This window comes from Clytia hemisphaerica, unplaced genomic scaffold (genome assembly GCF_902728285.1).
Source record: "Clytia hemisphaerica strain Z4C2 unplaced genomic scaffold, Clytia hemisphaerica genome assembly, whole genome shotgun sequence".
Classification (NCBI taxonomy): Eukaryota; Metazoa; Cnidaria; class Hydrozoa; order Leptothecata; family Clytiidae; genus Clytia; species Clytia hemisphaerica.
The window spans coordinates 5,474-32,423 of NW_027103894.1; the positions used below are offsets into that span (position 1 = coordinate 5,474).

Genomic DNA, 26,950 nt, shown 5'->3' on the forward strand with positions numbered 1-26,950 from the left:
CGGGACCCCCAGGGGCCGTCCACGGTGGTACCCAAATGATGAGATCATTTTTCCCAATTTTCGCCAATTTTCCAATTTTTCCGGCTTTTGACGACGCTTTGAGGAACTTTGAAGGACCCCATCGGTGCAGGCATGTACCCTTACATCCCCTCTGACCAGTGGGCACCGATCGAACTCCCCGGAACCCCGTCCTGGACCTCCAGGGGCCGTCAACGGTGGTACCCAAATAAAGGAGGTCATTTTTTCCAATTTGGACCAATTTTCAAGCCTTTCCAAGCTTTTTAAAGGCTTTGGAGCACTGATGGAGGGTGCTGGATTTGAGGGAGAGCAAGGCAGAGGGTATCCGAAGGGGTCCGAAGGGCTTTGGGGGGCTGTGGAGGGCTGTAGAGGCCTCAATTGGTCTCACCGCTGCTCACCGGCGATTTTTTCTGGTGAGAAAGGGGTGTAGCAGTCTCATTTGAGGAGGTCATTTTTCGTAATTTTTGCCAGCTTTTAACAACACTTTGAGGAACTTTGAAGGACCCCCAACGGTGCAAATATGTGTACCCTCACATCCCCCTGACCAGTAGGCACCAATTTGACCCCCCGGGATCTCGGCCGGGACCCCCAGGGGCCGTCCACGGTATACCCAAAGGAGGTCATTTTTTGTTGTTGAACTTTATCGAAGGGAGTTTTTTGTCGAATTTGTCGAACCTTTCTTGTTGTTGAACTTTATCGAACGGAGTTTTTTGTCGAACATTTTTCGTTGTCGAACTTTGTCGAACTTAATATGTTTTGTCGAACTTAATCGAATACTCACAATTTTAGCAACTTTTGTCGTTCGATTAAGTTCGACAAAGTTCGATTAGTTCGGTAATCGAACTGTTCGATTAATTACGTCTGAATCCTATCGAGCGCGGATGTCTGGTATTGCTCATTTGCCTTTTAAAATACTATAAATGATGCTGACTTTAGATCCTTTAACAGTTAACAGACACTTGGACCCAAGATCAATGCTCATACTGAATATATTGTGATGTGCACCGTTTCCAGGCTGGGAAAAAGAAGCATACAAAAAATATGTCCAACATTTTTGTGTTTCGAGATAAAGACAGTAAAGGTATAATAATCAATTTGTTATCAATTAATCTTTACTTACTTCAATATTTATGCATCAAAATGCCACTGTTTCATTAATACTCTTAATGTTTGAACAATGTTGAACAATGTAATTTTGATTTCTCTTTCTCTTGTTGCTTGTGCCTCTCAGAAAATTTTCATTTTTTTGACATTTTATTTATTTTTTAATGGATCCGTAGTAAACAAATTACAGACCACACCGGCTAAAGAAGTTCTCTAAGTAGACTATTCCCATAAAAGAGGTCTTGGTTTTAGACATTATAGCTTATGCACCAACTTTATTGAGAGATTACTACCCCGATCTCTAATAGACTGAGCATCAAAAACAATAGCTTGCAAGAAAAACGAAGTACTACCATCTAGACTAGAAGTAGGAGGCGTTTTTGTTTTTATAGTCTGTGCGCGACATGGTACGGTCTTAAAATCTTTAATGCTTTTCTACATTGTACTTAGTTACCATTCTCTTCATATTTTTTATAAAAGCAGAAATTCATTGTAGCTTCCAAAAAGCTTTTGATTTTATCTTGATCAAATGTTTATTTTTTCAGATTGACTGTAGTTTCTTTGCAAATAGAAGTATAAATAAACTTCAAAAACATTACATGCCAACAGACCTTAAAATAGTTTTCAGATTAAACCCGTCAAGTCAGAACAAACGGAGCGTAACCAGCAACACCAACCAGCTTGAATCAATCAATGGCTGCAAGTGGATCAGTTTCTCCACAATATACCAAAATGACTGAAGTAAAAAAAGAAGAATACCACGCCGTCCAAGGGACATCTTATCCAAATGAAGAGAAAGTTGGAGTGATAACAAGTCAACCAACTGAAACTTCAGGAGTTGAGAATTATGTTGTGAATTTGGATGCAGCACAAGTAGCAGGTATTCCTTTCTTTTTCTGTTTTTCTGAGGGAAAATAACTAGAGAATATTATAGCAATTAGATAATCTTAAGTTTGCACATGTTGATGTCTGGCAAGTTTTCTGACTAAGCCTGGGAATCCCAAGCTCAAACTTTTAGAGAAAAAAAATAGAAAGTTATAATAGCTAGTTCTAATATTGCAGAGCTTGGTGTAGGTACAGAATGTTTGTGATGTCTGGCAACTTTTCTGACTAGCTCTACTCATTCTATTTCTATTTCTATTTGGTTGAGTCACAGGTAACCTGATAACAGCTGTTCATAATTTTCTGACGTGCACGGTAAACCTCTAAAGACACTTATACATCTGAGGAAAATAGTCCTCCTGCGGAAAATTTTACAACAAGAATCTTGTTGTGCGCCAGAAAGTCAAAAACCGATACGGCGCCCTATTCACAAACACAATCACGCAACTTTGTTGTCATCCCCAGTCCTTTTAGACGAACGCGATAAGAATAATATGACCATTGGTGGTTTATTTGTGTTTGTATATATTATATTGACCCTGACTGAAAATAGAATAAGTATTACAGATTAGTAAGGAATATATCATGACCACCATTATCAAAAGGTATATTGAACTTGATGATACATTTAAAAATAACTATTTATAAAAGTAAATAGTGTTGACAAACATAAAAAACTCAAATAAGGGAATGAATGTATTATAACGGTAAAGAAATTATTTAAAGTCATTATCAGAGGCATTGATTGAAATTGCATCATCGCTATGCATTTTATCTAACACCTCCTTGGTTGCTTCATCTTCCTTGGCTGATATTGGTTTTTCCTTAAGGACGACCCTCCGTTTGTCGACTTGGGTTGACATCTTCTTCTGGCTTTGTCGAGCCAAGTGGCGGTAGTATTTCTGTTGTTTCTTTGTTCTTCTGTGTAATTTTGTCTTCCCCATATCTAAGAACAAAAGAGTAGTTTAGTCAACACATCTCAATGTAGCGTTTTCGCGTCTTTCGCACCCTTGTTGATACCCTTTGTGGAATAGGATCCATCCTTGTATCTGGTAGGGCAGGGATGTCATTTGGTAGAGGATCATGTTGGATAATTTCTCCGTCGTCTTCGACTCCTCGATGAAGCTTTTCGCTGCTTCTTCTAGATCTCCAGTGTTTGGTATTTTTCTTTGTAAGGAGCTTTCTCCTGTACGGGTTCATTAAAAGGAAAGTGATGTTGCTTGACGTCGTCAAGGTGCCTTAGTAGAGTTCTTGCCGAATTTAGATCTTTTAATAGTACGTTCTTCATTTCTTCGTTTCGTTCCTGTACTAGAAATGGTGAAGGAAGAAATATGGGATCAAACTTGGACCTCCTTGTCCAGTCCCTAACAAGGACTAAATCCCCAGGAAGAATGGTAGACTTTTTCCTGTATTTTGAGGCGTTAGTTGCTTCCTGTCGTTTGCACTTCTTCTCCTTGTCTGCCTCTCGTGCATTGTCCACCTCCTCGTTGGTGGATGCCTTTCGGGGAAATTTGTGTTTCAAGCCATCCCTGCTCTTGTTTGCTGGTGGTATACCTGTTGCTGGGTGTGGTGTTTGTCTATATGTTTTTAATGCCTCTCTCAAGGCTTCTGCCTCGTTTTGTCTGGAATGCCTGTTTATTTTCATTGTCTTTCCTACTGTTTTCATAAAGGTTTCTGCAGGGTTTTGGCTAGGGAAATATGGCGTTGAAAACCTAGCAGCTGTCCCATGAGTTTCATTGAATTCCTTCATTTTATTGCTGTTGAATGGTGGGCCATTGTCCGATATCTGATTTTCCGGGTAGCCATACTCATCAAATATTTCCTCGAGCGCTGGAATGACCTTTTCTGCTTTAGTGGACGTTACTAGCTTAGCAGCCGGGTATCTGGATCCTAGGTCCTGTACGACAACTATGTGTTTCGAAGAAGGCATAGGTCCAAATAAATCCACAGCAACTGTTTCCCAGAATTTGTTAGGCACCTTATGGCTTGTTATGGGCTCTTTGGTTTTTTTGTCAACAAAGATTGCACAATCTTTGCATGAAGTCACGAACTTTTTAACCTTGTTATACATTTCATGGAAGAAGAAGTGGAATCTGAGCCTTCTCTCGATTCCACTTTGTCCAGGATGTGAGCCTCGATGTGCTAGTTCTATGGCCAGGTTATGTAACGATTCTGGCAGAACAATTCTGTCATCTTTAAATATAATGCCATTGGCAACCATTGTTAATTCCTGCATGATAGGACCGAATCTTTTCGTCTCCTTGTTTGCGTTTTTGGGAATTTTCGAGTAACCCATTCTTAGACACCTTTGAATTTCATTTAGGTTTCTATCCGCACTTGTTTCTTTGGCTATTCTTGCTAATGTAATGTGGTCCATTACTTGTGTTGTATGAAGTGTATAGAGTAGATTGTTTATATCATTACACTCCTTTCGTTGTGCAATGGGTAGGCTTGAGAGCCTCCTTGCATGTCTGCTCATGTAGTCAACTTGGTTGAGTGAGCCCTTCTGATATTCAACAATGAAGGGAATATCTTGGTGATTCAATTTTATCCGCCTGGTCCTGATTGAGCCATGACGTCGTCCGTTGAATATGTGTATCAAGGGTTTATGATCAGTAATCACCTTGATAAGTGCCGGCGAACCAACAACATATTCTCGGAATCGTCTAAGGCCAAAATCAAGACTAGCCGCTTCTAAATCTAGTTGAGGGCAACTTTTCTCTGATACGTTAGTGGTTCTTGAGGCTAGTGCTACTGGCTTTGCGTCTTCTAGTGTTGGGCCTTGTGCTAGTATTGCTCCTAATCCAGTCTTATGTCCATCAACGATAATGAATGTTCGGGCTTCTGGGTCGAAGTAACGCAGAAGTACATCCTTACGGAACGCTTCTATTAGAGTGTAGAAGGCGTCATTATGTTTCTTTTCCCACTTGAATCTTACTCCTTTCTTTGTGAGCTCCCTGAGTGTCGATGCTTTTTGAGAAAATCCCTCGATGAAATCAGCATTACTCTGCATCATGCAAATGAAACTGATTAACTCCTCTTTTTCGAGGAGTGGTCAAGTAATTTAAAGCTTCGACTTTCTCAGGATCAGGACGAATTCCCGAGGCTGAAACGATCATGCCCCAAAATTTAATCTCCTTTGCACCGAACTTGCATTTGTCTTTATTTAGTGTAAGACCATTTTCGTGGAGTATGCAGAGGACCTTTTCTATTATTATCACGTGCGATGATTCGTCATCTGTAGCAATAACGATATCATCATGTATTACATGGACCTCCGGAAGGTTAGAAAATAGGGGTTGTAAGGCTGCGTTCAACTCCCCTTGTGATGGCTTGAGTCCCATAACCAGTCTTTTGTATCTATAGAGCTTACCATTCACATGGAACACTGTCAGGTTTCTGGCTTCCTCTGCTATTTCGAGTTGCCAGAATGCTGATTTTAGATCTATTTTGGAAAAGATCTTTTTGCCTGAAAGTTGTGCTTTAATATCCTCCGGCCGTGGGATTGGGAAGTTTGATGATAGGAGTGCTTTGTTGACATTTTTGGCATCAAGTGTGATCCGTATATTCCCGTCATCCTTGGGTGCAATGACAATGTTAGATATCCATGGGGTTTGTTGTCCAGGAGGGAGCTCCTCAATTACATCCTGGGATTTCATGTCTGCAATAGCCTCCTCAATACGACTTTTTAAGTGGTATGGAATTCGTCTCGGGGCTTCCGCTATCGGCTTAACCCTATTCGTACTAGGGGGGGCTCTTTCTGTTCGGAGGTCGAACTATTGCTAGTAGCTCCTGAAATAATAGAGCTTTTGCCGTGAAATTTTCTGTAAATTCCTAACTTTTATTTAGCTTCAAAATAAAAAAAAATTGACACCTAAATATTTTCACACCTTGAGCATGATGACATTTCTGACAGTAAGGTGTCACAAAAATTGACACTTTTCCAATATAAATTTATTTTCATTGTCAAATATATCGTTTAAACCGTAATTTATTGAATATTTAGGATAAAATAAGCATTTTAAACTCAGGCAACTTTTTTCTAAAGCCTTTGTTAGAATAGAATAGCTATTTATAAGAACAAAGGAAATTTTCAGTTTTTGCTCACTTTGGGCATGATGAGTGACGTCATCAAAAAAATTTTTTGTCAAAAGTTACCTTACGTCACAAGGATCTTGTGTGCCAAATTTCATTCAAAAAGACCCACTAGATCAAAAGTTAATTGGTGGTACAGGAAAAGCCCCCCCCTAGTTCTGAACCGCCCCTAAAAGCCTAGTTTGAATAGGGTTAACCGATGGATCAGCAGGAAGCTTAACAACGTAATTCTTTAACATACCAATTCCTTTGAAAACAGACGACTTTGATCAAATGATTTCTTGTAAGTTCTCCTTTAATGGGTTGTCTTTGAGCTCCACCATTTTAATTGGGACTAGTACCTCGGGTCTGTGGTTAAACTTGACAATATCCAGTTGCATTGCCTTTGGACCGGAGAGTATGGACTCACACGGTTCTTCAATGATATACCATTGCACTGGGACTGTTCTATCCCCGAATGACACACTACATGTGCTCATCCCTATTGCTGGTATGGGTTTGCTTTTATATGGCTTGATCTTGAGGGTAGTATCGCTCATTCTCTCAAGTATGTTCCATTTGCTGGCTGTGTTGCGACTGCATACGGATATTCTTGCCCCAGTGTCTGCAAGCACTGTGTCCAGGTGGTTGTTGATGAGTACTTGTGTTTGGAAGTCTTCGTCTTGGTTGCTTTCGCTGAAATTGTTGATCCTGAATAGATTGACATTGTAGACCTCATTCTCTTCATCAATGGATGATGCCTCTTGCATTTCATGTATTGCTTTCTCTTTGGACCCGCTTTTGCATACTTTTGCATAGTGGCCCGTTTTATTACAGTTACTACAAATGGATGTCTTAGCAGGACATTGTCGTGTGTGTGTCATGATGCCCTGTCTTTTTCCTGTTAAGCCACAGAAGAAACATGCTGTGGGTTTGTCTTTGTTTGATTGTTGGGATTCCTTTCTTCTATTATGATTCTGGTTTTTCCTGGAGTATTTCCCTAATACTTTATTAACTTTCCCTTCGCCGGAAATTTCTGATGCACTTTTAGCTGCACTTTCAAGGCGCATTCCTTCTTTTCGAAGTGAACTGAGTTCCCATGAGTTTTTGAGGGCTTCTTCACGGATTTCCTCGCTTGATAACCCGATTACTACTTGGTCTCGAACCGCGGTTGATAAGGCTGTACAATCCGGGTTTATACATTGAAACTGACAATGATTTGCCTCTTTTTCAACTCTGTTGCAGAACGCAATGAATGCTTCACCTCTTTCTTGGTAAAGAGACCTAAACTGGAAGTGTTTCAGTGTCAGGTTCTCAGTAGGTTTGTAGTATGCATGTAAGGTGTCTTTGAATTGAGTCCATGTGGCATCTTTTCTAGCCTTCTCATTTGGTAAAGCCATTGTCCAGTCACTGACAAGGCGTCTTGATGAGTAGATACCTAAGAATTTGGCAATCATATCCTTTGCTTTCCATTGTTCAATCAGGTCGTCGTACTCCCTTATTGTGGGGTTTCTATTGTTGTTTCCCAGTTTCCATCTCTGGAGCGCAGAGTCCAATGAGACTTTGGGAGGGTCCGGGTACATTGCGGCATAACGCAGTTCGTAGTCTTGAGTGAATTCCAGGAATGATTTAAGAGTATCATCTGGATGGCAGTCAGGGTCAAAAAATAGTTGCGATGCGTTATTAGAACTCATTACTAACAGACCAGCCACTCGGGTCTGGTAGTTCACCGTTAGGTGAAAGCTGAGTGTAATATAAAACAGGAGGAGTAGTTTGACTTACCCTGAGTGTGGATACCGTCAATCTTTTAGAAGCAAGCTGACCAGTCAGTGGGGCTGGTAGTTCACCGTTTGGTGAAAGCTGAATGTATTAATAAGCTTGACTTACCGCACTGTATTGGGTGAGAGATCAAATGTAAGAAACAAGAACAGGTTACCACTTGGAATTCTTGACCTTGTATGCAATTGATCTTGTGTCTGTTGTGGTGTCCTGTGTACTTTCTGATGTGGTTTATCTTCGTCGCCAAGAATAATATGACCATTGGTGGTTTATTTGTGTTTGTATATATTATATTGACCCTGACTGAAAATAGAATAAGTATTACAGATTAGTAAGGAATATATCAGCGATCTTTACGATTTCGAGATTGCAAATTCGTCAGATTGTATGTTTTCACCCATCCCTTTAGAGCTTCAGCGTGGTGGGCAGAAAACAACCACAATCTGATCTCAGGTTAGTCACAGGAAGCTTTGAGGCCAATTTTTGCAAAGACGCTTTCAATATTAGCGCCCTGTCAGCACGTTGAACTGACTACCCAATTCCCCTCACATGGCATGGGTTGACCTGGGCGAAGGTTCATTCACTTGCCAAGTGAACCGCTGCGAGTGGGATTCGAACCTCAGTTGCCTGTGCAGCAACCATGTCAATGACCACTATACCACAGGACAGCGCCTATGTCTACGTACAGTCTGGGAAATCCTCTCAATTGCACGCTTATGTTCCGAGGGCGTAAGCGCGCAATTGCATGGTTATAATTTACGCCCGCTCCCGCCCCGGTTGAAATTGCTTAGGGATTTCAAGGGGATCAGAATTCTCTAATTCGGGCGAAGGCATGGTTTAACGGGCAATCCATTTTTACGGAATCTTCTTCTACGATAAATTTTGAGTAAAACTGCCCTTGGCTTTTGAAATTCAACAGAGCTTTCAGAAGGAATTACGTGTCAGAATAATAAAGGGTGCAATTGCACGCTTACCGCTTACCGCCCGTTCCAGAACAATTTCGATAAGCGTGTAATTACACGCTTAAAAATTCTGCCATTTTGATAACCGTGCAATTGCGCGCTTACAGCCTCGGAACATAAGCGTGCAATTGAGAGGATTTCCCAGACTGACGGATATACCAGCCAAAAAATTGAAGATTGAGTTTTTTAAACTCAATCTAAAATGGAGAATTATTTTCTAGTACCGTAAGTTGGTCTAATGTCGACATCTGTCTTCTAAATTCAACACCCTTCTCTATAGATAGGAATAATAGGAAGGTCGAAATCACTTATAGACTTAAGATTTTTTCCTCTCATTGCGCTAATCAAATTCAATTAGCGATCCCGACCTTCCTCAGTTTTTATTTGTCCTATCTCTAAAGAAGGTTGTCGAAATTAGAAGACGGATATCGAAACAGGTCGAAATTAGAAGACAGATGTCGACATTAGACCAACTTACGGTAAGGTTTAACTTTTTTGCTTTTTAAAAGCAAAATAACTAAGAAGCAGGTGTTTGAAATTCTGTCAAAACTTTGGCTGACATTAGAGTTAACATTAGAGGCTGGTATATGAAAATTAAAATAAATAATAAGGAATACCAACAAAAAATAAGTCTAATCAGAGTCACCGTCCAAGGCCAAATTAATTTGTTGTTTTACAGGCTAAGCTTACCCAAAAAAGAGAGTCAGTTGGTTGGCAAAAAAATTAAAATAAAAGGATTTCACCTAATCTCATAAAAAGGTAGCAAAAACTACTACATCTTGACAAAAATGCGAAATATAAAATAATAAGATGCAAAAATTTGGAATTCATAGATTAAATGAAAATTGAACATAAAATTTTCAAAGCCTTGGAACAACTACCAAAATTTTAAAAATTTGGCGGTCTGTAAAGCAATGAAAATAGAAATGTACTACCATATAATTAATTTTATTTTTTTTTCAATTTTTGAAGTTTTAGGAAGGTCTGTTGGGTCTGTAAAACAACTAATCAAATTTGTCTCACCTTATTTTAAAATTACCATTTCCCTGTCTCTTTTTTTTGTCAAACCGTTATATACAGTATTTAGAAAAGGCTCAATCCTGTCACACCCTAAAATGCAAACCCCTATGGAAAACAAGGCATTTGTTGAATATTTCTGGCATAGACATTCGATCTCAAAAACCCAAATGTTACCTTCTTTCCAGATTGGAGCATACTAAGAACTTGCTGTATAGTCAGGTCAACTTTTTCTCCCCTAGGTGCCCTTTAGATATATATGGGGGCGGGGCTGAAACCCTGAAGATAGATGATTAGACTGTTGTGTTTTCTTTTAGCTTGGAGTGTGCAAGAAGTGATCAGCAATTTCTTGGAGAGGGTCAACATGACATACGCTAATGAGCTCTTCATGGCAAATAAAATCAATGGAAAATCACTGATGCTTTTAAGAGAAGTATGCATAGTATAGTTTTCAGACCCCCCCCCCCCCATTTAGGAAATTTCAGTCCGCCCCCTTTAAGATTGCTTAAGTTTTTGTACACGATTTAGGAGGAGCCCCCGTTAGGTAGGGAGACCCCCCCTTAACTGACAACCCCTCTTATGGAATTCCAACTTTCAACACCCCATATGGGTTTCATTAAAATCCAAGACCCCCTAAATTTAAGGGGTAAAAACTATGGTATTTGAGATGATTACTCTATGCTCTACACTTGTTAAACATATCTAATTTCACTTGTCAATTTAGCCCCCAGAAGTTTACCTGAATGTTGAAAAGGGTGTTCGCTTGAAATTAAGTAGAAGAAAATGTGTGAATGCCACAGTGCTGTAACTTTTCCATCTGTAGATAGAATACCATCCAATTGAATTTTCTAGCATGTATTCTGTCCGCTGTAGGTCTCGTTGAGCCAGCCATTTTGAAACTTGTAGATGTTCTGTTGTCATAGAACATTTGTCAAATCAACAGCAAGAGTTCCATATCCTTGATATGTGTTACCCTCAACTGCTCTAACTTGGGACTATCTAACAAAACTTCAGCCACCATTTCACCGAACCTCCAAAGTCATTTGATTTGAGTTAAGGAACGGCGTATTAAAAAATACACAATTTCTCTTTCGATTTTACAGTAAGTGAAAATACAGACAAGATATGCAACAGTCCCATGTTTTGACCAATCGTCCCAAGTTAGAGCAGTTGACGGTATTAATCACATGTTTTAGATTTAGTCTTTTCTCTAAAAAGATGTACCACTAATCTATTTTCCTTCCCTTCCTACAATGAAGGATCATTTGAAAGAGATGGGTATCCAAGCTATCTATTTTCCTTCCCTTCCTACAATGTAGGATCATTTGAAAGAGATGGGTATCCAAGCTATCGGTGACCGTGTTTACATGTTGGAGATGATTCAATTGTTGAAAAAGAAGAAGAAAGAATTAGAAACAACTGCATCGTTATGGAGTGGGGAAACACCAGCCGAAGGATGTGGTATGTCTTTCTATTTAAAAATCTTTGTTAAAATTACCAAAAGTTGTTAATAGTTTTAATTTAGAAATTTTTTAATTACCTTCACTCTTCTTCTTTTTTTTAAAGTTTAAATGAAAATCGCCTCACTTATTTCAGCAAAAAAAATAATTTCATCTTCTTTGAATACGTACTAGTTATCGCTAACAGAGATGAACACCTTTCTACATACTTTCCTCTAACCCTAACACGACTTAACTTTTTAGCATTTTAAAAGAATTTCGGTAAAATCTCGGAACGAGTAAAATATTGAGTATTGCACGAGAAGTCATGTGATAACTAATTTATTGTCGACTCAAAAAAAATGTCCTCTTTTTGTTTTAAAAATTACTTCCGCCTTCTTCTGCTTCTGTGTAGATTCGAATGTTTTTATTCGAAAATCTAATTCGAACGTTAGATTCGAACAAAAACATTCGATAACTTCCCGCTGAAAATATTCACACAAAAACAAAATAGAGAAACATTTTTCGATCATTTTCGATCCAGAAGTTTTGTTTTGAAGAGTTGCAGATTTTTCAGAAATGTATTTGAAAGTTTCTTGATTGATAATTCAAAATGCAGATGACGTACAGTATTGTTTCGATAGAGAGGAAACCCTCCATCATTCGATTAATCAGATCGATAACATTCAGTCTTTTTCTATGTTTTTGTTTCGATGACATGGCCATGGGAAAGAATAGCAGAGGAAAGGAAGTCCCACGATGGAAATGTATGCTTGTAATAATGGTTAAAGAACAACATTTTTTCAACAGCAAAACAATTTGGATGCTTTCTTGATTATCGTCAAGCTCTAAATGTTTCGAATTTTAGAAGAAAGATGTACTGTAATGATTGTTGAGTTGAAAAGTCAATGACGTACGTTGTTGTGGAGAACGAGAATTAGGAGAGAACTTTTATAAAAATCTCGTCATTTGGTTTAATACAAGATATTACACTTAATAATGAGAAATTTTATTGGCAAATATTGAAGAATCTCAAGTTTTTTTGTATGCATTGATAAAAAACTCTTTGGTTATATCACACGGACAAATTTGCCAAAAGTTGAAAATATTTGGGTCGTGTCAAGTAGTTTTATAATTAATTCTTTGTTCATCAGATTTGATTTTAGTGTCTTTTATGGAAGAACTCCAAAGTAAAAGTTAATCTGAACATATTTTTGTTGCGTTTTTCCCTTTGATTCCCAGCCAAGTCCTGTTTTGTTTTGATTTTTCTCCCGCCGCTTACCCAGTCCCCCAAAGTCAACGCGGTCATATTTCCAGACTAAAGAAATATGAAATATTGCAAATATCTCGATGCTCTCGACCAATCAAAACGCTGATATTTTTTTGGGTCGGCAATAAAGCTAATTTTCAATTTATAATCCTTTCTAATTGCTTGCATTATAATATTGAGTGAAAAAGAAAAAGAAAGCGACTATTCATTATTTAATTTTTCTTGACATGTTTTGGGCACGGTCTGTTTTAAAGGGAATGAGATTTCTATGGCTGTTAACTTGAGGATGGCAATATTTAAGTCTGATTAGTATTTACTTGCCATATGGAGAAAATTTATTGATTTTTGTTTCCACTTACAGCTTACAGTAAGAATTGTTGGCATTGCGTTCGAAGATACACCTGTCCATGTTGTGTTAGTCGTGTCTACTGGAAGGTTACTGGTCAAGGTGTCTTTTATCGTAAAGTTCCTCCATGCAGACAACATTTCGGAACAGGTAAATGGTTTATTATTTAAAGATCCAACAATCTCAGTTAGTTAGAAGGAATTGAAAAATCAACAAGCGCAGAAAGAGGTATTGTACAAAGCACGTCTCGGATTGAAAGTAACTTTTTGGATATAAACTCTCTATTTGCAATTACAATATTTTGTTTTTCAATCACCAAAATTATATTGAATCTCTTTTGTTTTAGTTTCCACCGAGTACATGGATTATCGATTCTTTAAAGATCTTGAATTAAAAGAAGAACATCTGTGTTGTTGTTTCTGTCAACGATATCGCTTACAACTCTTTGTGGATGACAAGGATAACAAAGCAGCCGAAAGAGTTGATCCGGGATCAGCTTTCCCGACACCTCATGAGCTTTTCCATCCGGAAGCACCAAAAGTTGAGAAGATTATTCGAAATGCTTGGAATGCTGCTCGTCTGGTTTCTGAGTAAATCAAGTTGTAGTGGCTCAAAGTATTCTTGATAACTCAATTTTCTAACGGAAACATCTGAAATGACCCCTCTCTGTTACTAAAAATAGAAACACGGTGGTCAAAATCTGTAAACATTCAGTTTTCCAGGTGTTTCTTCTGTTAGAAAATTGACTTCATATTGACTTACGCATATCAAGAATAGAGAGGGTTGTACAATTGTAATATTTAGGTAAACAAGATAACCACTATCAAGGTGAAACTCTTAGCTAGAAAGAATATTATATTTTCTTAAAAATGCTATATAATTAGCTTATTCTTAGAATTAAATAAAAACTTTAATTTTGACACCCTATGTAACACTTAAAACAGCTTGCTGTCTTTGATTTCTCATAATATGAAGGTAATTAGTACTAATATAATATAATATAATGATGATGATGATGATGTTTTTCTTAAAGGGATGATCAGATGGTTTGGGATATTTAGATTACAGAAAGCTTCTGTGGTAGTATTTTTGTGTAACAATTTTCCACAATCAAGTAGCTATAAAAATTGGAAATTTTTCAAAATGGATTCTTACACGGTTCTTAGGTTTGAAATTTTATTGTTTTCATCCTGAAAGCTAAAAACTTGTAACTTAAATATCTCGACTTTGGAAAATAGCTAGCCAAAAATATTTTGAGATTTTGCTCAGACCAACCATCTGATTATCCCTTTATGTTTTCTAGATGTTCTTCAACACTTATTTTGCTCAAAATGACTTTTGTAATATATGCACATCACTACTTGTTATTCAATAACTTTTGTTATGACACACTTTAATTATTGTTTATTATTGATATTATCGAATGTATAGAGTATGTTATGCCGTCAGTTTAATGTATTTTATTTTTTTATATCCTATCCTAACTTCAAATTGGGGTAATTCTTTTTGTTGTCTCTGTCATTTTTTTCATTCATCCTAGATGTAACATACATAGATTATGTGGACTTTCTCATCTCACAATATTCTTATTATATTTGACATTGCATAACAATTATAACCATCATATAACACAATATAACATGATATTATATTATATGAATATAACTACTAACTAATATCTTAGAAAGAAAGTACACTGTATCATGGACTGTACTGTTTTGTATTTCATTCCATGTTTAAACATAATTTCATTTCAATAAAGAAACTACATGACTGAAAGGACTCGGCAAATTCTTTGGAAGCTAAAACTGCCTGAAATAAGATTAGAAAATTTCAATTATAGTAGATTTACATGTTTTTTAATAAGCATAACGTTTATAAGCATATACAGGCTCAGTTTTTGGTACCTAAACAATGGCTCTATTGTTTGAAAACAATAGAATGCTAAGCATAATGCGAGCCTGATATAGGGACCGACACTTGCTTATAAAAAAACATGTATTTAATATTACAATGTACTCCCATAGATCTCATTCTGCATTTAGAAATAATTTTTGCGAATTTTGATTCTGATTTGACTTCATAACAAACTTGGTTGACTGGGATGTTGACTTAGTATGAAATATTCTTATTATCTTATAGAAAAACAAAAACAAAACATTTTAAAAAATGACAGAAAATCAAGAATCGCAGAAAGATGAGATCGAAGCTTTGACTTCCATATATGGTAAAGACTTTTCCTTATTAGGAGAAAATACATTCGATTTGAGGATATGTTGCGATGACATCAAATGGTGGGCTGTCACTGTTTCTGTTCTGTTGCCAGAGAATTATCCAAGTGAAGAAGCACCTCTCTATGAAATACACACTGAATGCCTAGCAGGTTTGTAAAGTGATTTTTTTTTACTTAGTTATTGTTGCCTTGGTATATGTTCTAGTCTGCTCATTTAATGTTATAGTCTTTATTTGGACTTGCTTGCAAAGTACAAATTTGAACTTAGCTTTAAAGGTAAGAGAGACGATTTCTTCGAAATTTTTAAAGTACTAAAGTGAATTTAGACTGATTTTCTTGTGACGTAACCTTAGACTATCTGCGCCAAATGTGAATAATTTTCGGAATTGGTGTACATAAAATCATGGAGGTACAAAGAAAAACAGGAGAAGTATGCTATCATAACCAAGCTCGCCCTACGATTAAAAAAGTTACGAGGTTTGCATGATCACAATCTCATGTATCGTGCATTTTTAATGAGCTCTGTTGTCAATTGGTGAAATCCTATTGGCCATTTTCAGTTTTAGAAATTAGATGAGACGAGATCCATTGTTTCTGACTTTGATACAAGAAAATATTTTGGACTAAAAAAAGGCCTGTAAACTTGGCAATCCTTCATCAAATGACAAGGTTTTTGAATTAATGTTTTCTTCAATGTGAACTCAATTGCTTGATATTCTCCAGCGACTTTTTGTCTAAAAATTGATTCTGAAATCGCGTGAGCTAATAAATAACTTTCCATTTTCTATCTTAAGAAAATGTATTTTCTAAACAAAATTTAACGGATAACGAAATGGCACATAAACTTGTTTTGTGGGGCTAAGTTTTATTTAATTCTCGTATATTAGAAGGCTAATATCTTCAATACTGATAGTTAGAATGTTTAGAGCAAACTCGAGTTCTACTAAAAAGTCTTATTTCATCGGGCGAGCTTAGAATTTCTTTTGATGCATTTTATAAAGGAAATCAAAAGACTTTAACGATTAATTACCGACAAATTAAACTCCTATTTTTCTTTAAACCTCCATGATAAAATGTTCACTCTCCTGTGCTAGGACTTTTAAAACCGCCACTCTTCTTAGAGAAGATCCGAATCCGAATCCTCTATAAAACCGCAGATAGTATAGGGAGCACGAATCCGTTAGTGGATGCCAACCAATGAAATATAAGCCGGAAGGGCTAGAATCGAATTTTAACCTTTCTCAGGCAAGAAAAAGTGAAACCTTAAATTATACGCCGTATTTTTTTATTACGGATTGGATTAAGCGATTTGTTTGTTTGTTTGTTTTTGAAATATAGCGAAAATTTTTACTTTCAATCCGGAATTTGTATGAAAACCACACGGAACGCTCAAGGCCGCGCAACTTTGGTAGGATTTAAGTGGCTTCAAATCCTACCAAGGAGATTCGATTCTAGCTCTTCGGGCTTATACTTCATTGATACCAGCAGCCTTGGATAAAAAATCTCCCATGTTGCATTCTCGCCAACTAAATTCTTCCAAACCAATTCTTCTTAGGTTCTGAGCTAGGTGAACTTCAAAATGAACTGGACAACATTTGGCAAGAGAATATTGGAACGAACGTGTTATACATGTGGACTGAAAAAATACGTGAATATCTTTTCGAACGCTACGAACGCGCTAAGTTGTTCATCGAATCGCCCGAAGAAGATAAACAGCGTGAACGTAAGTAGAAGCTCTGTTTGTAGGTCATTTTATATTTCACGGTTTTGTTTTGAGGACATCAACAAAGCCAGTATCTCAGAACTGCAACTTTCCCGTCTGAGACGGAAGTCCGGCTGGATGAGATTCTTCACTAGCACCGTCCTAGTTGACGATGCTATCGTCCGTTTTAGAGGGTCAGTAACCGTGGGAAAATATATAAGTGCATAGTCAGGGTGTCAGGGCGGTTTACAGGAAGAAAGTGGCGGTAGAGTTTAGATTTTAGCAAAATTGGTTGCAATACATCAAGTATATTCCCATCTAAAGCCACCTTGTCAGGTTGCTCACAGAAACGCCGGATTGCATGTAAAATCTAGCTCGAGAATTAAAAAGTGCATCGTTCGAAAATAATAAAAAAAACTAGATTCAATCCGTCGTCACGATTGCGACGCACATCTTACGATTTCACTTTATCGTACCTTGAAAAACGAAGATTTCTTTTATTTATTCCCAGGAGCTTTAACAGACCTTATGCGTGAGGAGGATGCAAGCGAACAAATCGAAACGCAAGATGTACCACAAAAAGAAGAAGAGACTTCGACTCAGGTTATGGATGAAACAGTCCCTGGAATTCACAGTAGCGACACGATCACGTTGAAGAAAAGTACTTTCCAAGGACATTCAGCCGTGGTTCATACACTTACTGATATTAAAGCTGTTCTGAAGAAACTAAAACAGAATAAAAAAGTTTCACAGGCTAGTCATAATATTGTAGCGTACAGGCTAGTTGGTGTGAATGAGACTTCTTTTATACAAGATTACGCAGATGACGGCGAAGTGAATGCGGGCGGCCGCCTCTTACATTTACTACAAATTATGGATGTGAAAAATGTTGTTATTGTAGTTAGTCGATGGTATGGTGGAATTCTCTTAGGTCCTGATCGTTTCCGTTTAATCAATAACGTGGCTCGTGAAGCGATCATTGGGTTGGGAATTTATGAACCTAAACAAGCTACTAAGCAACGACCGAAGAAGAAAAAACACTAACTGAAATTACTTTATTAAGATTTCTTTCGGGGGAGGTTGTTAGTAGTTCATGTCCATCCGACATAAAACTAGGTAAAATCTAGAGATGAAGTTTGGGGATTGATAATTATCTCGGAAGTAGAGCTCGCATCTTCGACAACAGGTTAGATCTATATTTCGAAATTCGTTGACAAAAGCTACAAAATGTCAATAGTACACTTGACGTTTTTTAATTCGATTTCCAAGAGATATTGTTACCATCGATCTTGTCTATCCCATAAAAATTTCTTTGGGGTTTTTTTTCTTCTCGTAAACACAGACAAGAGATGAAATTTGCCATTTACTGTATCTTTTTTGATTTACGCTTCATCTTTTAGGAAAGTGAAATTTTAATATCTCAGGGAATGATTAATTTATATTGCTATATTTTTTAAAGGGAAAAGTTTTACAAGTAGATATGTGATAACAATTTCTTCATTGAAGTATAATTTCAATTAAATTTTCTTGTCTGATCCAGTTTAAAGTTGACTAAAAATTGAAAGAATTAGCCTAAGGCACCAGGTAGGTAATAGTTTAGTAGAATTAGCTCAAAAGCAGGGCTGGGCATTTTGTGATGACGTCAATTTTCAATACAAACCCTTGCAAACAAGAAGATTTTCAAAAAGTTTTCAAAATTAAATTTCGGTGTTTTTTGTGAAAGATTTTCTGTTTCCAATAATATAACTAAGTTATGTTTGGTGATGCCCTTTCATTAAAAAAAAAAAGATTCAATCTCAAAATGTTGGGTTGGGCGCTGACGTCAATATTTCACCCCCTCTACTGGTCATCAAAATCATGTTTTCCACCCTTATGCTGATACCATGGTATTCTTTTGGAGCAAAGTCCGCACCAAGTGAGATATATATACCAGGTTCAATCGTAAACACCATTCCAACTTGCAGCGGAATACCATTGTGTAGGGAAGGCGTGTCATGCACGTCTAATCCGATATGGTGTCCAACAAAGTGCGGACAAAATTTCCGCACATGAGTTCGAGTCTCGTTCGATGAAAGATTTTTCAGAATCAGCGATAGACTTTGTAACCCTTCGCCAAGAAAGTCTAACATGCTCTCATGAAGCATTTCAAGGGAAACACCAACATGACATCTCATTAATAACTTGTCATGTGCTCTCTGAACAATCCTATAAATCATTGACCTAGGGTCCGGACCCAAACGACCGGAGATGGGCCACGACCTGGTTATGTCTGTAGCATATCCGTTGAATTGACATCCAGCATCAAACATAACCCAGTCTCCGGAGTGTAACATTTTATTCACATTCGTTGAAGAATGTGGTCTGTTTTGAATTGATTTTCCAGTGCTGACTACCGGACTAAAAGCAATACTTTCAGCTCCCATCAGTTTACACCGATATTCAAAATAAGACGAAATGTATTTAGACGATATCTGATCAAACTTCCAACTCATGATTTCTTTAAAAATCTCTGAAACGATTTTAGCAGCGCGTCTCAAAATCCAGATTTCTTCTCTCAATTTTATCAGACGAAGCATTTGTACAAAGTAACCTAGCTCTGATACTATCGTTTCCTTCACGTCACGGCTAGCGATTTCAAGGAGCGAATGCGTGTGGTTGTTGATTACAGGATGAAAAGATTTCCTGTACCAGAAACAGGTATGGTGGTATTTGTATCGGGCTTTCAAGACGGTTTCTACATCTGTTAATGTGAAGAGTGTTACATTCTGCTGAATGTTGTTAGAGGTTTTAACGCCCCTTGTGAAAACCAGGGTGCCGATTGAATTTATATGACGGTATTTCTCGAGAACAATAATTTCATTTGGCTCATTCCGACCTGTTAGATAAAGTGCATCTCTATCTTGGTAAAAGTCATAGTTTATGTCATGTGATCTCTTTTGATTTCGATTAGCCAATAGAAATACGACATTTTGATCACATGATTTGTTTGAAGTAACGTGCTGTAAGAGATTGAAGAGATTTTGTTGTCTCAGTTTAAATTCTATCCGTTGAAACCCTAGCGGTTGAAAAGTCATGTCCTGAAACCATCCTTGATGTACATTTGATGTATGACTTTCAAAACAACGCCAGAACGATCTTGTGATGAAAATAATAAACATGAACACAAAGATAATATGAAAATTCAGTTTGCTACGAATAATCGTGAACATAATCTTCTTCAAAAACATTATTAGGCTGCCAGATAAAATTATAGTTTCTAAGCTACAATAAAATTCTTTTGTTTAAATCTAGCAAACTCGCGACGACTGGAAATAAATTTATTCATACTTTCATCATCTAAAAGAAAGCATCTGAAGAATCACTTTTCGAAAATTATTGGCCGCACACTTCTTATGCTGAAGATGTATTCAGAAGTTGTTTGAAATGTTTTTCAACAAATTCAACAAATTAAACAGACACCATTGGTTTTCATCTGGATTAGACATTAGTTTTGGAAACGCGGTCACAAAAACGGTCTCACAGAGTACCAAAATGTAAAAATACCCCCGCTTCAGTTGTTGAAGCAATACATGGGTTGCAAGTATATGAATGCAGTCAAAACACGTGATTACTCGAAAAAGTTCACGTGATTTTATTCCCATGTTACTTGCTTTACAACTTTACGACTGGTAACTTCATTATAAATTCGAACCAGTCAGAAATAAATGTCATGTAACAAGCACATAAAATTTTCGAATGAAAGCGTTATTTGTCTTCAGACTTTAATTTTGTAACCTGTGCATTTCAGAAGTCGAGTCTTTCAACCCATTGATGGTCAGATGAGGAAACCTACCTTGCTCGAAACAAGTGTTACAATGTTGGCGCCACAGTAGCGAGTTTATGTATTTTCACTTTTGAGGACGACGGAGTGCCTGAAGTGATTTCGAAAAAAAACTTGCAGCTCTGACCCACAGAAGTCGAGGAGGGTAAAAGTTTTGATTTTACCGTAGTCCTTAGTAAATCAGGATCTACACAAATTAGCAGTTTCCCGTCTCCGTCTCAAAAAAAACACAAATACTGAAACTCTGTAATATTTGGCACAAAGGGTATCTCCTTGCAAAACTTAAAAAACCGTAAGTGCACCTTTTTTTAATATATATATTATAAGGGACACGTTTATAAAGAAACCTGAGGCTGAATATGGTCCAAAAATTAAGGAATTGTTAAGGAACTGCTCAGGCTCAGAATAAGAAATCGAGTCAATAAGGAACATATTAAGAGTTAAACTTGAACTTACCCACATTTACAATAACAAAAAGATGATAAAATATCGCTGAAACGATTTTCAATGTGTCAAAAAGTGAAAATTTACTGAAGTTACACTGATATTGAAGTTACATACTAAGCAAATTCTAAGTTAGCAGCTAAGTAAATAAGGAACTCGATAAGGAACTTTAAACTGTCTGGAAAAATAAGGAACTCCAGACTCGGAGACAATAGTTAAGGTTCCTTTAGAAACCGAAAGTAGTCTTTAAACGTCTTAATTCATAAGATTGGGAAGTAGACTTACGACCTGTGAAAAAGCTTGTGAATGGTCTGACTAAGCTGAGAATATAGCCTGGAAGCCATTATACCCGCTCCCAAATCGAAATAGTAGAATGCCTAAAAATGTCATTTTCGTCCGAAGTTTAAATTCTACAAAACGCTAAAATATCCAGAAATGCCAACATATTCTGAACATAATTTTGTAGTACTACTACGCTAAATTTCATAATGAAAGAAGATTATAAGTTATGAAGAGACGCTCGTATTTTTTACTTTCGGATATTTTGGATACCAAAATCATCAAAGTGAACCAAGGGACTGTGAACGAGTTTGCTGCTCTGGTACAAAAAAGCTCCGGCGAAACTTTGAACGCAAACAAGGGGTCAAGACATAGAAAAGGGTCAAGACAAAAGCGATTTGTTTTGGATAAATATATTTTGGACTAATTATTCATTCATTCAATATAACAATGTATAATATAATACACTCATTTCATTGTATTGAAAATAGTAGTATGAAAAACGTAGTATAAAAACAAACAAGTTTTCTATATAATTTAAAAAAGGATCTTGGAACATGAGGACAAAGAAATATTTTACTTTTATGAAACAATCAACCTCGTTCCCGTGTAGTCCAAGCTTTATTTACGTTGATGATAGACGCCAGGGAATTATCTGGTGCTATCAGTAAGTATCAAAAAGCTTATAAGACGCAGGAGAGGGTTTATCTAAATGATCCTACATTTACTAAAAATAGACAAATGGAACGACAAATTTCCACCCCTACGAATTCATTCCTTTTTTTTATCACGGGAATTAACTACATATGGTTTAAAAGAACGACAAGTTACGCATGCGTGTTACAATGCAAGATTCTTTAGAGGAAAATAAACAGGGAACGAAGTTGTGAAACAATAAAGAGGATATGCAGCGTGTACCGAAAAAAAGTACCGTCAGACCACTTCAAGTGAAAGAAAATTTTTTTGTGAAAAGTCTTTAACATTTGACGAATCTTTCTAGATAGTTCGAACTTAATTCCAGTTCCCGTACAGGAGAAACCTTCTTAAAATACTTTCTATAATTCAAGTCTCTCTGTAATTCGAACAAATAAAATTCCCCGATCTAGTTCGAATTAGCGAAAGTCAACTGTAGTATTATTTCGACCTGAACCGTACAAGAATGTTGCACTTATGCAAGGTCTGCAAAACCCACAAAGCTATAGAAAATCTTCTACCAAGGTACTCTGCATGTGAGCTGCTCTAATGTAAAAGAAATTGAACGGGAGGCATACTGTATTTACAATTCTTTACAACAAAAGTGATTCGAAAATATTTTTCTTGTGAATAAAAAACGTGATATCACTTCTTTCTTGCAGAGATATCCTCACTGAAGAACGGATGAGAGAGAGCTTCTTTTGCCGTCAGCCGATCTTCAGGTGTGTAAGTTAATAGACGGTCGACAAGGTGATAAAGCTCTTCTGTAGCACGGCGGTCGTCCGAATTAAACGTCTCCTGAGAAAGAAATTAAGAGATTTAATACAATTGACTCCAACTGTAGGAAAACTGGATATTTTCGCTTTTTCATGATCAATTTGAAAACCCAACGATACTACAAAACATTTACTATATATCGCTTTTGATCAAGGTTAGGTTCTTCTAGAAAATTAAAATGTTAAGCCTAAAAATGTTTTTAAAATGTTATTATCTTCACCATATTTTGTGAGTATTTTTGTGCAATTTCCTAAGAAATTAAGAAAATGTCCTTAAAACTTGTTCGTGTTAATTTTGGTCATTTTACAGTCTTATGTTTTTACATTATAAGGTCTGTTCTTATAAAAAACATGTTATTGAAAATTTCTAAAAAGGTAATATCTTACGCAGTCCCTTAAAGTAAATCGAAGGTCTATTGAAAAAAGGTTTCTCTTGCAAAAAAAATAGAAGAAACAAGTGATACTTTGATGGACCTACCTGGATTATGCATTTAACACGTTTATAATTGATATCTACGTGATGTGACCATTAAACAATCATTCAGAACACAAATAGTGACGATCTATTAAAATTAGTCGTTTGTTTCTTATAAAAAAAAGGTTTAGAAACCAAAATTTCATGCTCTTGAAATATTCTTTCATATTCAAGACTTCGTGAGCAAAAAGACATCTCCAAAAAATGAGTAATTTGGCTAAGAACATTGATGTATGCTTATTAATAGTGATTCTTATTGATAAAGATGCTTTTTTTGAGCTGAAAATTCATTTTTTACAAAAGTCTGCTTGAGCCATCTTTTATCTACTTTCATACAAAAAATTAGAAAAAAACAATTGTCCAATATTTCACTAATTCCAAAAAACCCTTTTATGGCCGTTTTTTTAGCTGAAATTTACCCCAAAATTTTTTTCTCCAAAAATCGGGCTCCGTCACATTCGAGGATTTATAGTTATGCATCTTTGTGCAAAAAATTGTAAAAAATGAAAGAGCCAATCAATCTAATACCTAAGTAATTGATAATATGCTTATAAAAAAATATCGAATTTGGCCAGTTTTTCTATAAAAACACGCCAAACAACCAAAATTTCCTGTCTAAACACTTGTGAGAAAAAAAAAACATCTATCTCATAAAAAAATTGAGTAATTTGACTAAGAACATTGATGTATGCTTATTAATAGTGATTCTTATAGATAAACATGCGTTTTTTGAGCCAACAAATTTTTTTTGCAAAAATCTGCTTAAGCCATCTTTTACCTATAATGGTACCCTACTTTTATGCAAAAAATTAGAAAAAATTAATGATCCAATTTTTCACAAAGTCCAAAAAACCCGTTTTTTAGCCGTTTTTTGGCCCAAATTTGCCCAAAAACATTTTTTTTCGGAAATCGGGTTTTGTCACATTCAAGGGTTTATAGTTATGCATCTTTGTGTAAAAAATCATAGAGAATGAAAGAGCCAATCTCGAGAAAAGCTAATACCTAAGTAATTGATAATGTGCTTATAAAAAAATATCGAATTTGGCCAGTTTTTCTATAAAAACACGCCAAGCAACCCAAATTTCCTGTCTAAACACACATATTCTTCAAAAGTAAGCCCTCGTGAGCAGAAAAAACATCTATCTCATAAAAAAATTGAGTAATTTGACTAAGAACATTGATGTATGCTTATTAATAGTGATTCTTATAGATAAACATGCGTTTTTTGAGCCAACAAAATTTTTTTGCAAAAATCTGCTTGAGCCATCTTATACCTATGATGGTACCCTACTTTCGTGCAAAAAATCAGAAAAAATTAATGATCCAATTTTCCACAAAGTCTAAAAAACCCGTTTTTTAGCCGTTTTTTGGCCCAAATTTGCCCACAAAAATTTTTTTTCGAAAATCGGGCTCCGTCACATTTTGGGCATTGCCATTTTGCATCATTGTGCAAAAAATCAGAAAAAACTAATGAGCCAATCTCGAGAAAAGCTGGTAACTAACGGACGGACGGACAAAGGTTAATTTATAGGACCTCCACCGGGGTAGGTCCAAAAAGAGCAGTTAAGGATTTGAAAAACTTACTCTCAATGGAACACAGTTCGTTTTGACAAATTGTCCGTTATGGTCCTTCTCATCCCAATCCAATACTCCGTCACGAAAGTATTTTTGTTTACTGAAAAAAAAAATCGAGAAAATAAACGACAAAATTAGAAAAACAGCTCATGACCTTATAAATTACAGTACCCCAAAACTTATATACGGACAAGAATAAAAATTTACATAGATATGACGAAAATCAATAAAACGACAAGACTGTAATTTTTAGTATGGAAATTAAGCATGTTGAATCCGTTGAGAAATCGCATGTACGTATTTGCCTTAAGGCCGGTCTCCACTTGCGCGCGCTGCAATCGCACTTTTGACCTCAATCCTTTTTGCTTGGAAAAAAGATTACGTCATAAAAATGTAGCGTGCGCTGGAGAAAAAGTAGAATACATTTCAACTTTTTTCAACCTTTACGTCAGATCGCACCAATTGAGTTGCTTCATTTTTCTTGTGACCGCTATTGGAAGCTTTGCTCGAAAAAGTGCGATTGAAGCGCGCGCAAGTGGAGACCGGCCTTTAGACTCGACGAGATGTTTAAGATATTCCTCTATGCTGACGAAACAAAAAAAAAGAATTTCTTATAATGTCTCATATTCTCCCGATAGGGGAGAGAGCTGTTCTTTCTTTTGTTTAAATATGCTGTGTAAGTAAATGGAAGAAAATAGGTTAAATGTCAGCCTTCACGTAAACGTAAAATTACATGAGATTCACTCACTCAGTAGCTTTCATCATTTTCTTTGGTAATTTCCCTAATATTCTCTCCATCATGGCTAAGTGTTCCAAATTATCGTGCGTCTAAAAGAGGAACAGAAAAATGTTTGATTTGTTTTGAGGAGCAAGTTCTGCTTCTCCGTTCACCACAAGCGATTATGCGAAGCTCAACACTTAGTGTTTTGAGCACTCTGGTGACAACAGCAGTCTATGCTCGCTTACCCGAGCCACACTGATGAGTCCTGGGAATGACGAAACACGTGTCTGCGGATAGATGATTTGTATTGTAAAAATATTCACTTTTTATGTTTCATTTTTAGAATTTAATACTTTCTGTTGGTATCTGACCAACAAATCCCATTTTCTCTTTGAAAAGTCAGGAAAACGTTACAAATAACAAAGCGTCAAGACATCTTAACCTTTAACACTTTAAGTACTGTGCAATACTGTGTGTGATTGAAAAGTTTTAATTTTGTAAGATTTTTGTCACATAATTTTCACTCAATCTTTGCAATCGAACTACCGGGGGGGTAGTGAAAAATCTACAAAATTTGCCTTGTCCGGGGGGGGGGGGTAAACTTGCTTTGTTTAGGGGTAATTTCGATTGTAAATTTCCAAAAAAAGTTATATTCTCCACCCCCCATATTTAAATCTTTTTCTGGAAAAGCCCAACCACCCAATTTGACCGAGTAGAACTGAGACAATTTCTCACGATACAAATCTAAGAAAATTAGAGATAGATAGAACTAGATTTCGAAATAAGAATTAAATTTGAAAATAAATAAATACAATCTAACGTCTCCTGTATAAAGGAACTTACACGAAAAAGGGCATCACCGGTGTATAATTCAAAGATGATACATCCACAACTCCACACATCACAAGGGTAAGACCAACCCAATTCTAAAGAAAGTTACAAAGAATGGTTGGAATGCTAGTACATTGAACCTGTGATAATGGTAACATTTTAAAACCAAACACCATTAACTTGCATAAAGCTCGACATCGGTCGATAATAAAAGAGAATGACTTCAATTCCCATGTTCATACATAAGATTAAGTAAAAACCAGGCTAACCCAGTCTAATACAAAGAACACTATTTTCAAGTTTTGGGAAAGAAAGCATCAGGAAAAATTTAAAGCCACAAGTCTGTAATATGATAATCACATACATATATTTATTATAAGCATAACGCTTAAAAGCATACAAAGGCTCAGATTTGCAGATTTCCTAAGCATAACATAAGCATATACGCCAGCCTGAAATATTCTTTAGTGGTCAATTTTTTTTCTGTTCAAAAAGGTTTAGAAGCGGTCA

General features: G+C 36.4%; 4 protein-coding genes across 4 annotated transcripts; 2 read left to right on the forward strand and 2 right to left on the reverse strand.

Annotated features, from left to right (window-relative positions):
- The first annotated feature begins 1,726 nt into the window (after positions 1-1,726).
- LOC136808715 (uncharacterized) lies at positions 1,727-14,599 on the forward strand. Its single transcript, XM_067065256.1, has 5 exons — positions 1,727-2,002; positions 10,154-10,269; positions 11,156-11,297; positions 12,907-13,041; positions 13,238-14,599. The coding sequence occupies exons 1-5, from the start codon at positions 1,816-1,818 to the stop codon at positions 13,483-13,485; spliced, it is 828 nt and encodes a 275-aa protein (XP_066921357.1). The 5' UTR covers positions 1,727-1,815; the 3' UTR covers positions 13,486-14,599.
- A 446-nt stretch (positions 14,600-15,045) lies between these two features.
- Positions 15,046-18,032, forward strand: LOC136808717 (protein IMPACT-B-like). Its single transcript, XM_067065259.1, has 3 exons — positions 15,046-15,274; positions 16,680-16,847; positions 17,338-18,032. Exons 1-3 carry the CDS (start codon positions 15,061-15,063, stop codon positions 17,868-17,870), a joined length of 915 nt encoding a protein of 304 aa, XP_066921360.1. The 5' UTR covers positions 15,046-15,060; the 3' UTR covers positions 17,871-18,032.
- A 590-nt stretch (positions 18,033-18,622) lies between these two features.
- Positions 18,623-19,900, reverse strand: LOC136808714 (xaa-Pro aminopeptidase 3-like). The gene has a single exon (XM_067065255.1). The coding sequence runs from the start codon at positions 19,898-19,900 to the stop codon at positions 18,623-18,625; it is 1,278 nt and encodes a 425-aa protein (XP_066921356.1).
- Positions 19,901-22,390: 2,490 nt separating this feature from the next.
- On the reverse strand, positions 22,391-26,557 carry LOC136808716 (dual specificity protein kinase CLK2-like). The gene is made up of 4 exons (XM_067065258.1): positions 26,453-26,557; positions 25,637-25,716; positions 24,898-24,988; positions 22,391-22,860 (listed from the first exon to the last, which is right to left on the reverse strand). The coding sequence occupies exons 2-4, from the start codon at positions 25,687-25,689 to the stop codon at positions 22,708-22,710; spliced, it is 297 nt and encodes a 98-aa protein (XP_066921359.1). The 5' UTR covers positions 25,690-25,716; positions 26,453-26,557; the 3' UTR covers positions 22,391-22,707.
- Positions 26,558-26,950: the final 393 nt, after the last annotated feature.

Bases quoted from the DNA above. Each gene is read 5' to 3' on its own strand.
- LOC136808715 (XM_067065256.1), top strand. From the start codon at position 1,816: ATGGCTGCAAGTGGATCAGTTTCTCCACAATATACCAAAATGACTGAA. The intron at 2,003-10,153 runs GTATTCCTTTCT...GTTTTCTTTTAG, and splicing joins GGATGCAGCACAAGTAGCAG to CTTGGAGTGTGCAAGAAGTG. The intron at 13,042-13,237 runs GTAAATGGTTTA...CTTTTGTTTTAG, and splicing joins CAGACAACATTTCGGAACAG to TTTCCACCGAGTACATGGAT.
- LOC136808717 (XM_067065259.1), top strand. From the start codon at position 15,061: ATGACAGAAAATCAAGAATCGCAGAAAGATGAGATCGAAGCTTTGACT. The intron at 15,275-16,679 runs GTTTGTAAAGTG...AATTCTTCTTAG, and splicing joins ACACACTGAATGCCTAGCAG to GTTCTGAGCTAGGTGAACTT. The intron at 16,848-17,337 runs GTAAGTAGAAGC...ATTTATTCCCAG, and splicing joins AGAAGATAAACAGCGTGAAC to GAGCTTTAACAGACCTTATG.
- LOC136808714 (XM_067065255.1), bottom strand. From the start codon at position 19,900: ATGACTTTTCAACCGCTAGGGTTTCAACGGATAGAATTTAAACTGAGA.
- LOC136808716 (XM_067065258.1), bottom strand. From the start codon at position 25,689: ATGATGGAGAGAATATTAGGGAAATTACCAAAGAAAATGATGAAAGCT. The intron at 24,989-25,636 runs GTGAGTGAATCT...TTTTTTTTTCAG, and splicing joins AAAATGATGAAAGCTACTGA to TAAACAAAAATACTTTCGTG. The intron at 22,861-24,897 runs GTAAGTTTTTCA...TTTCTTTCTCAG, and splicing joins CGAACTGTGTTCCATTGAGA to GAGACGTTTAATTCGGACGA.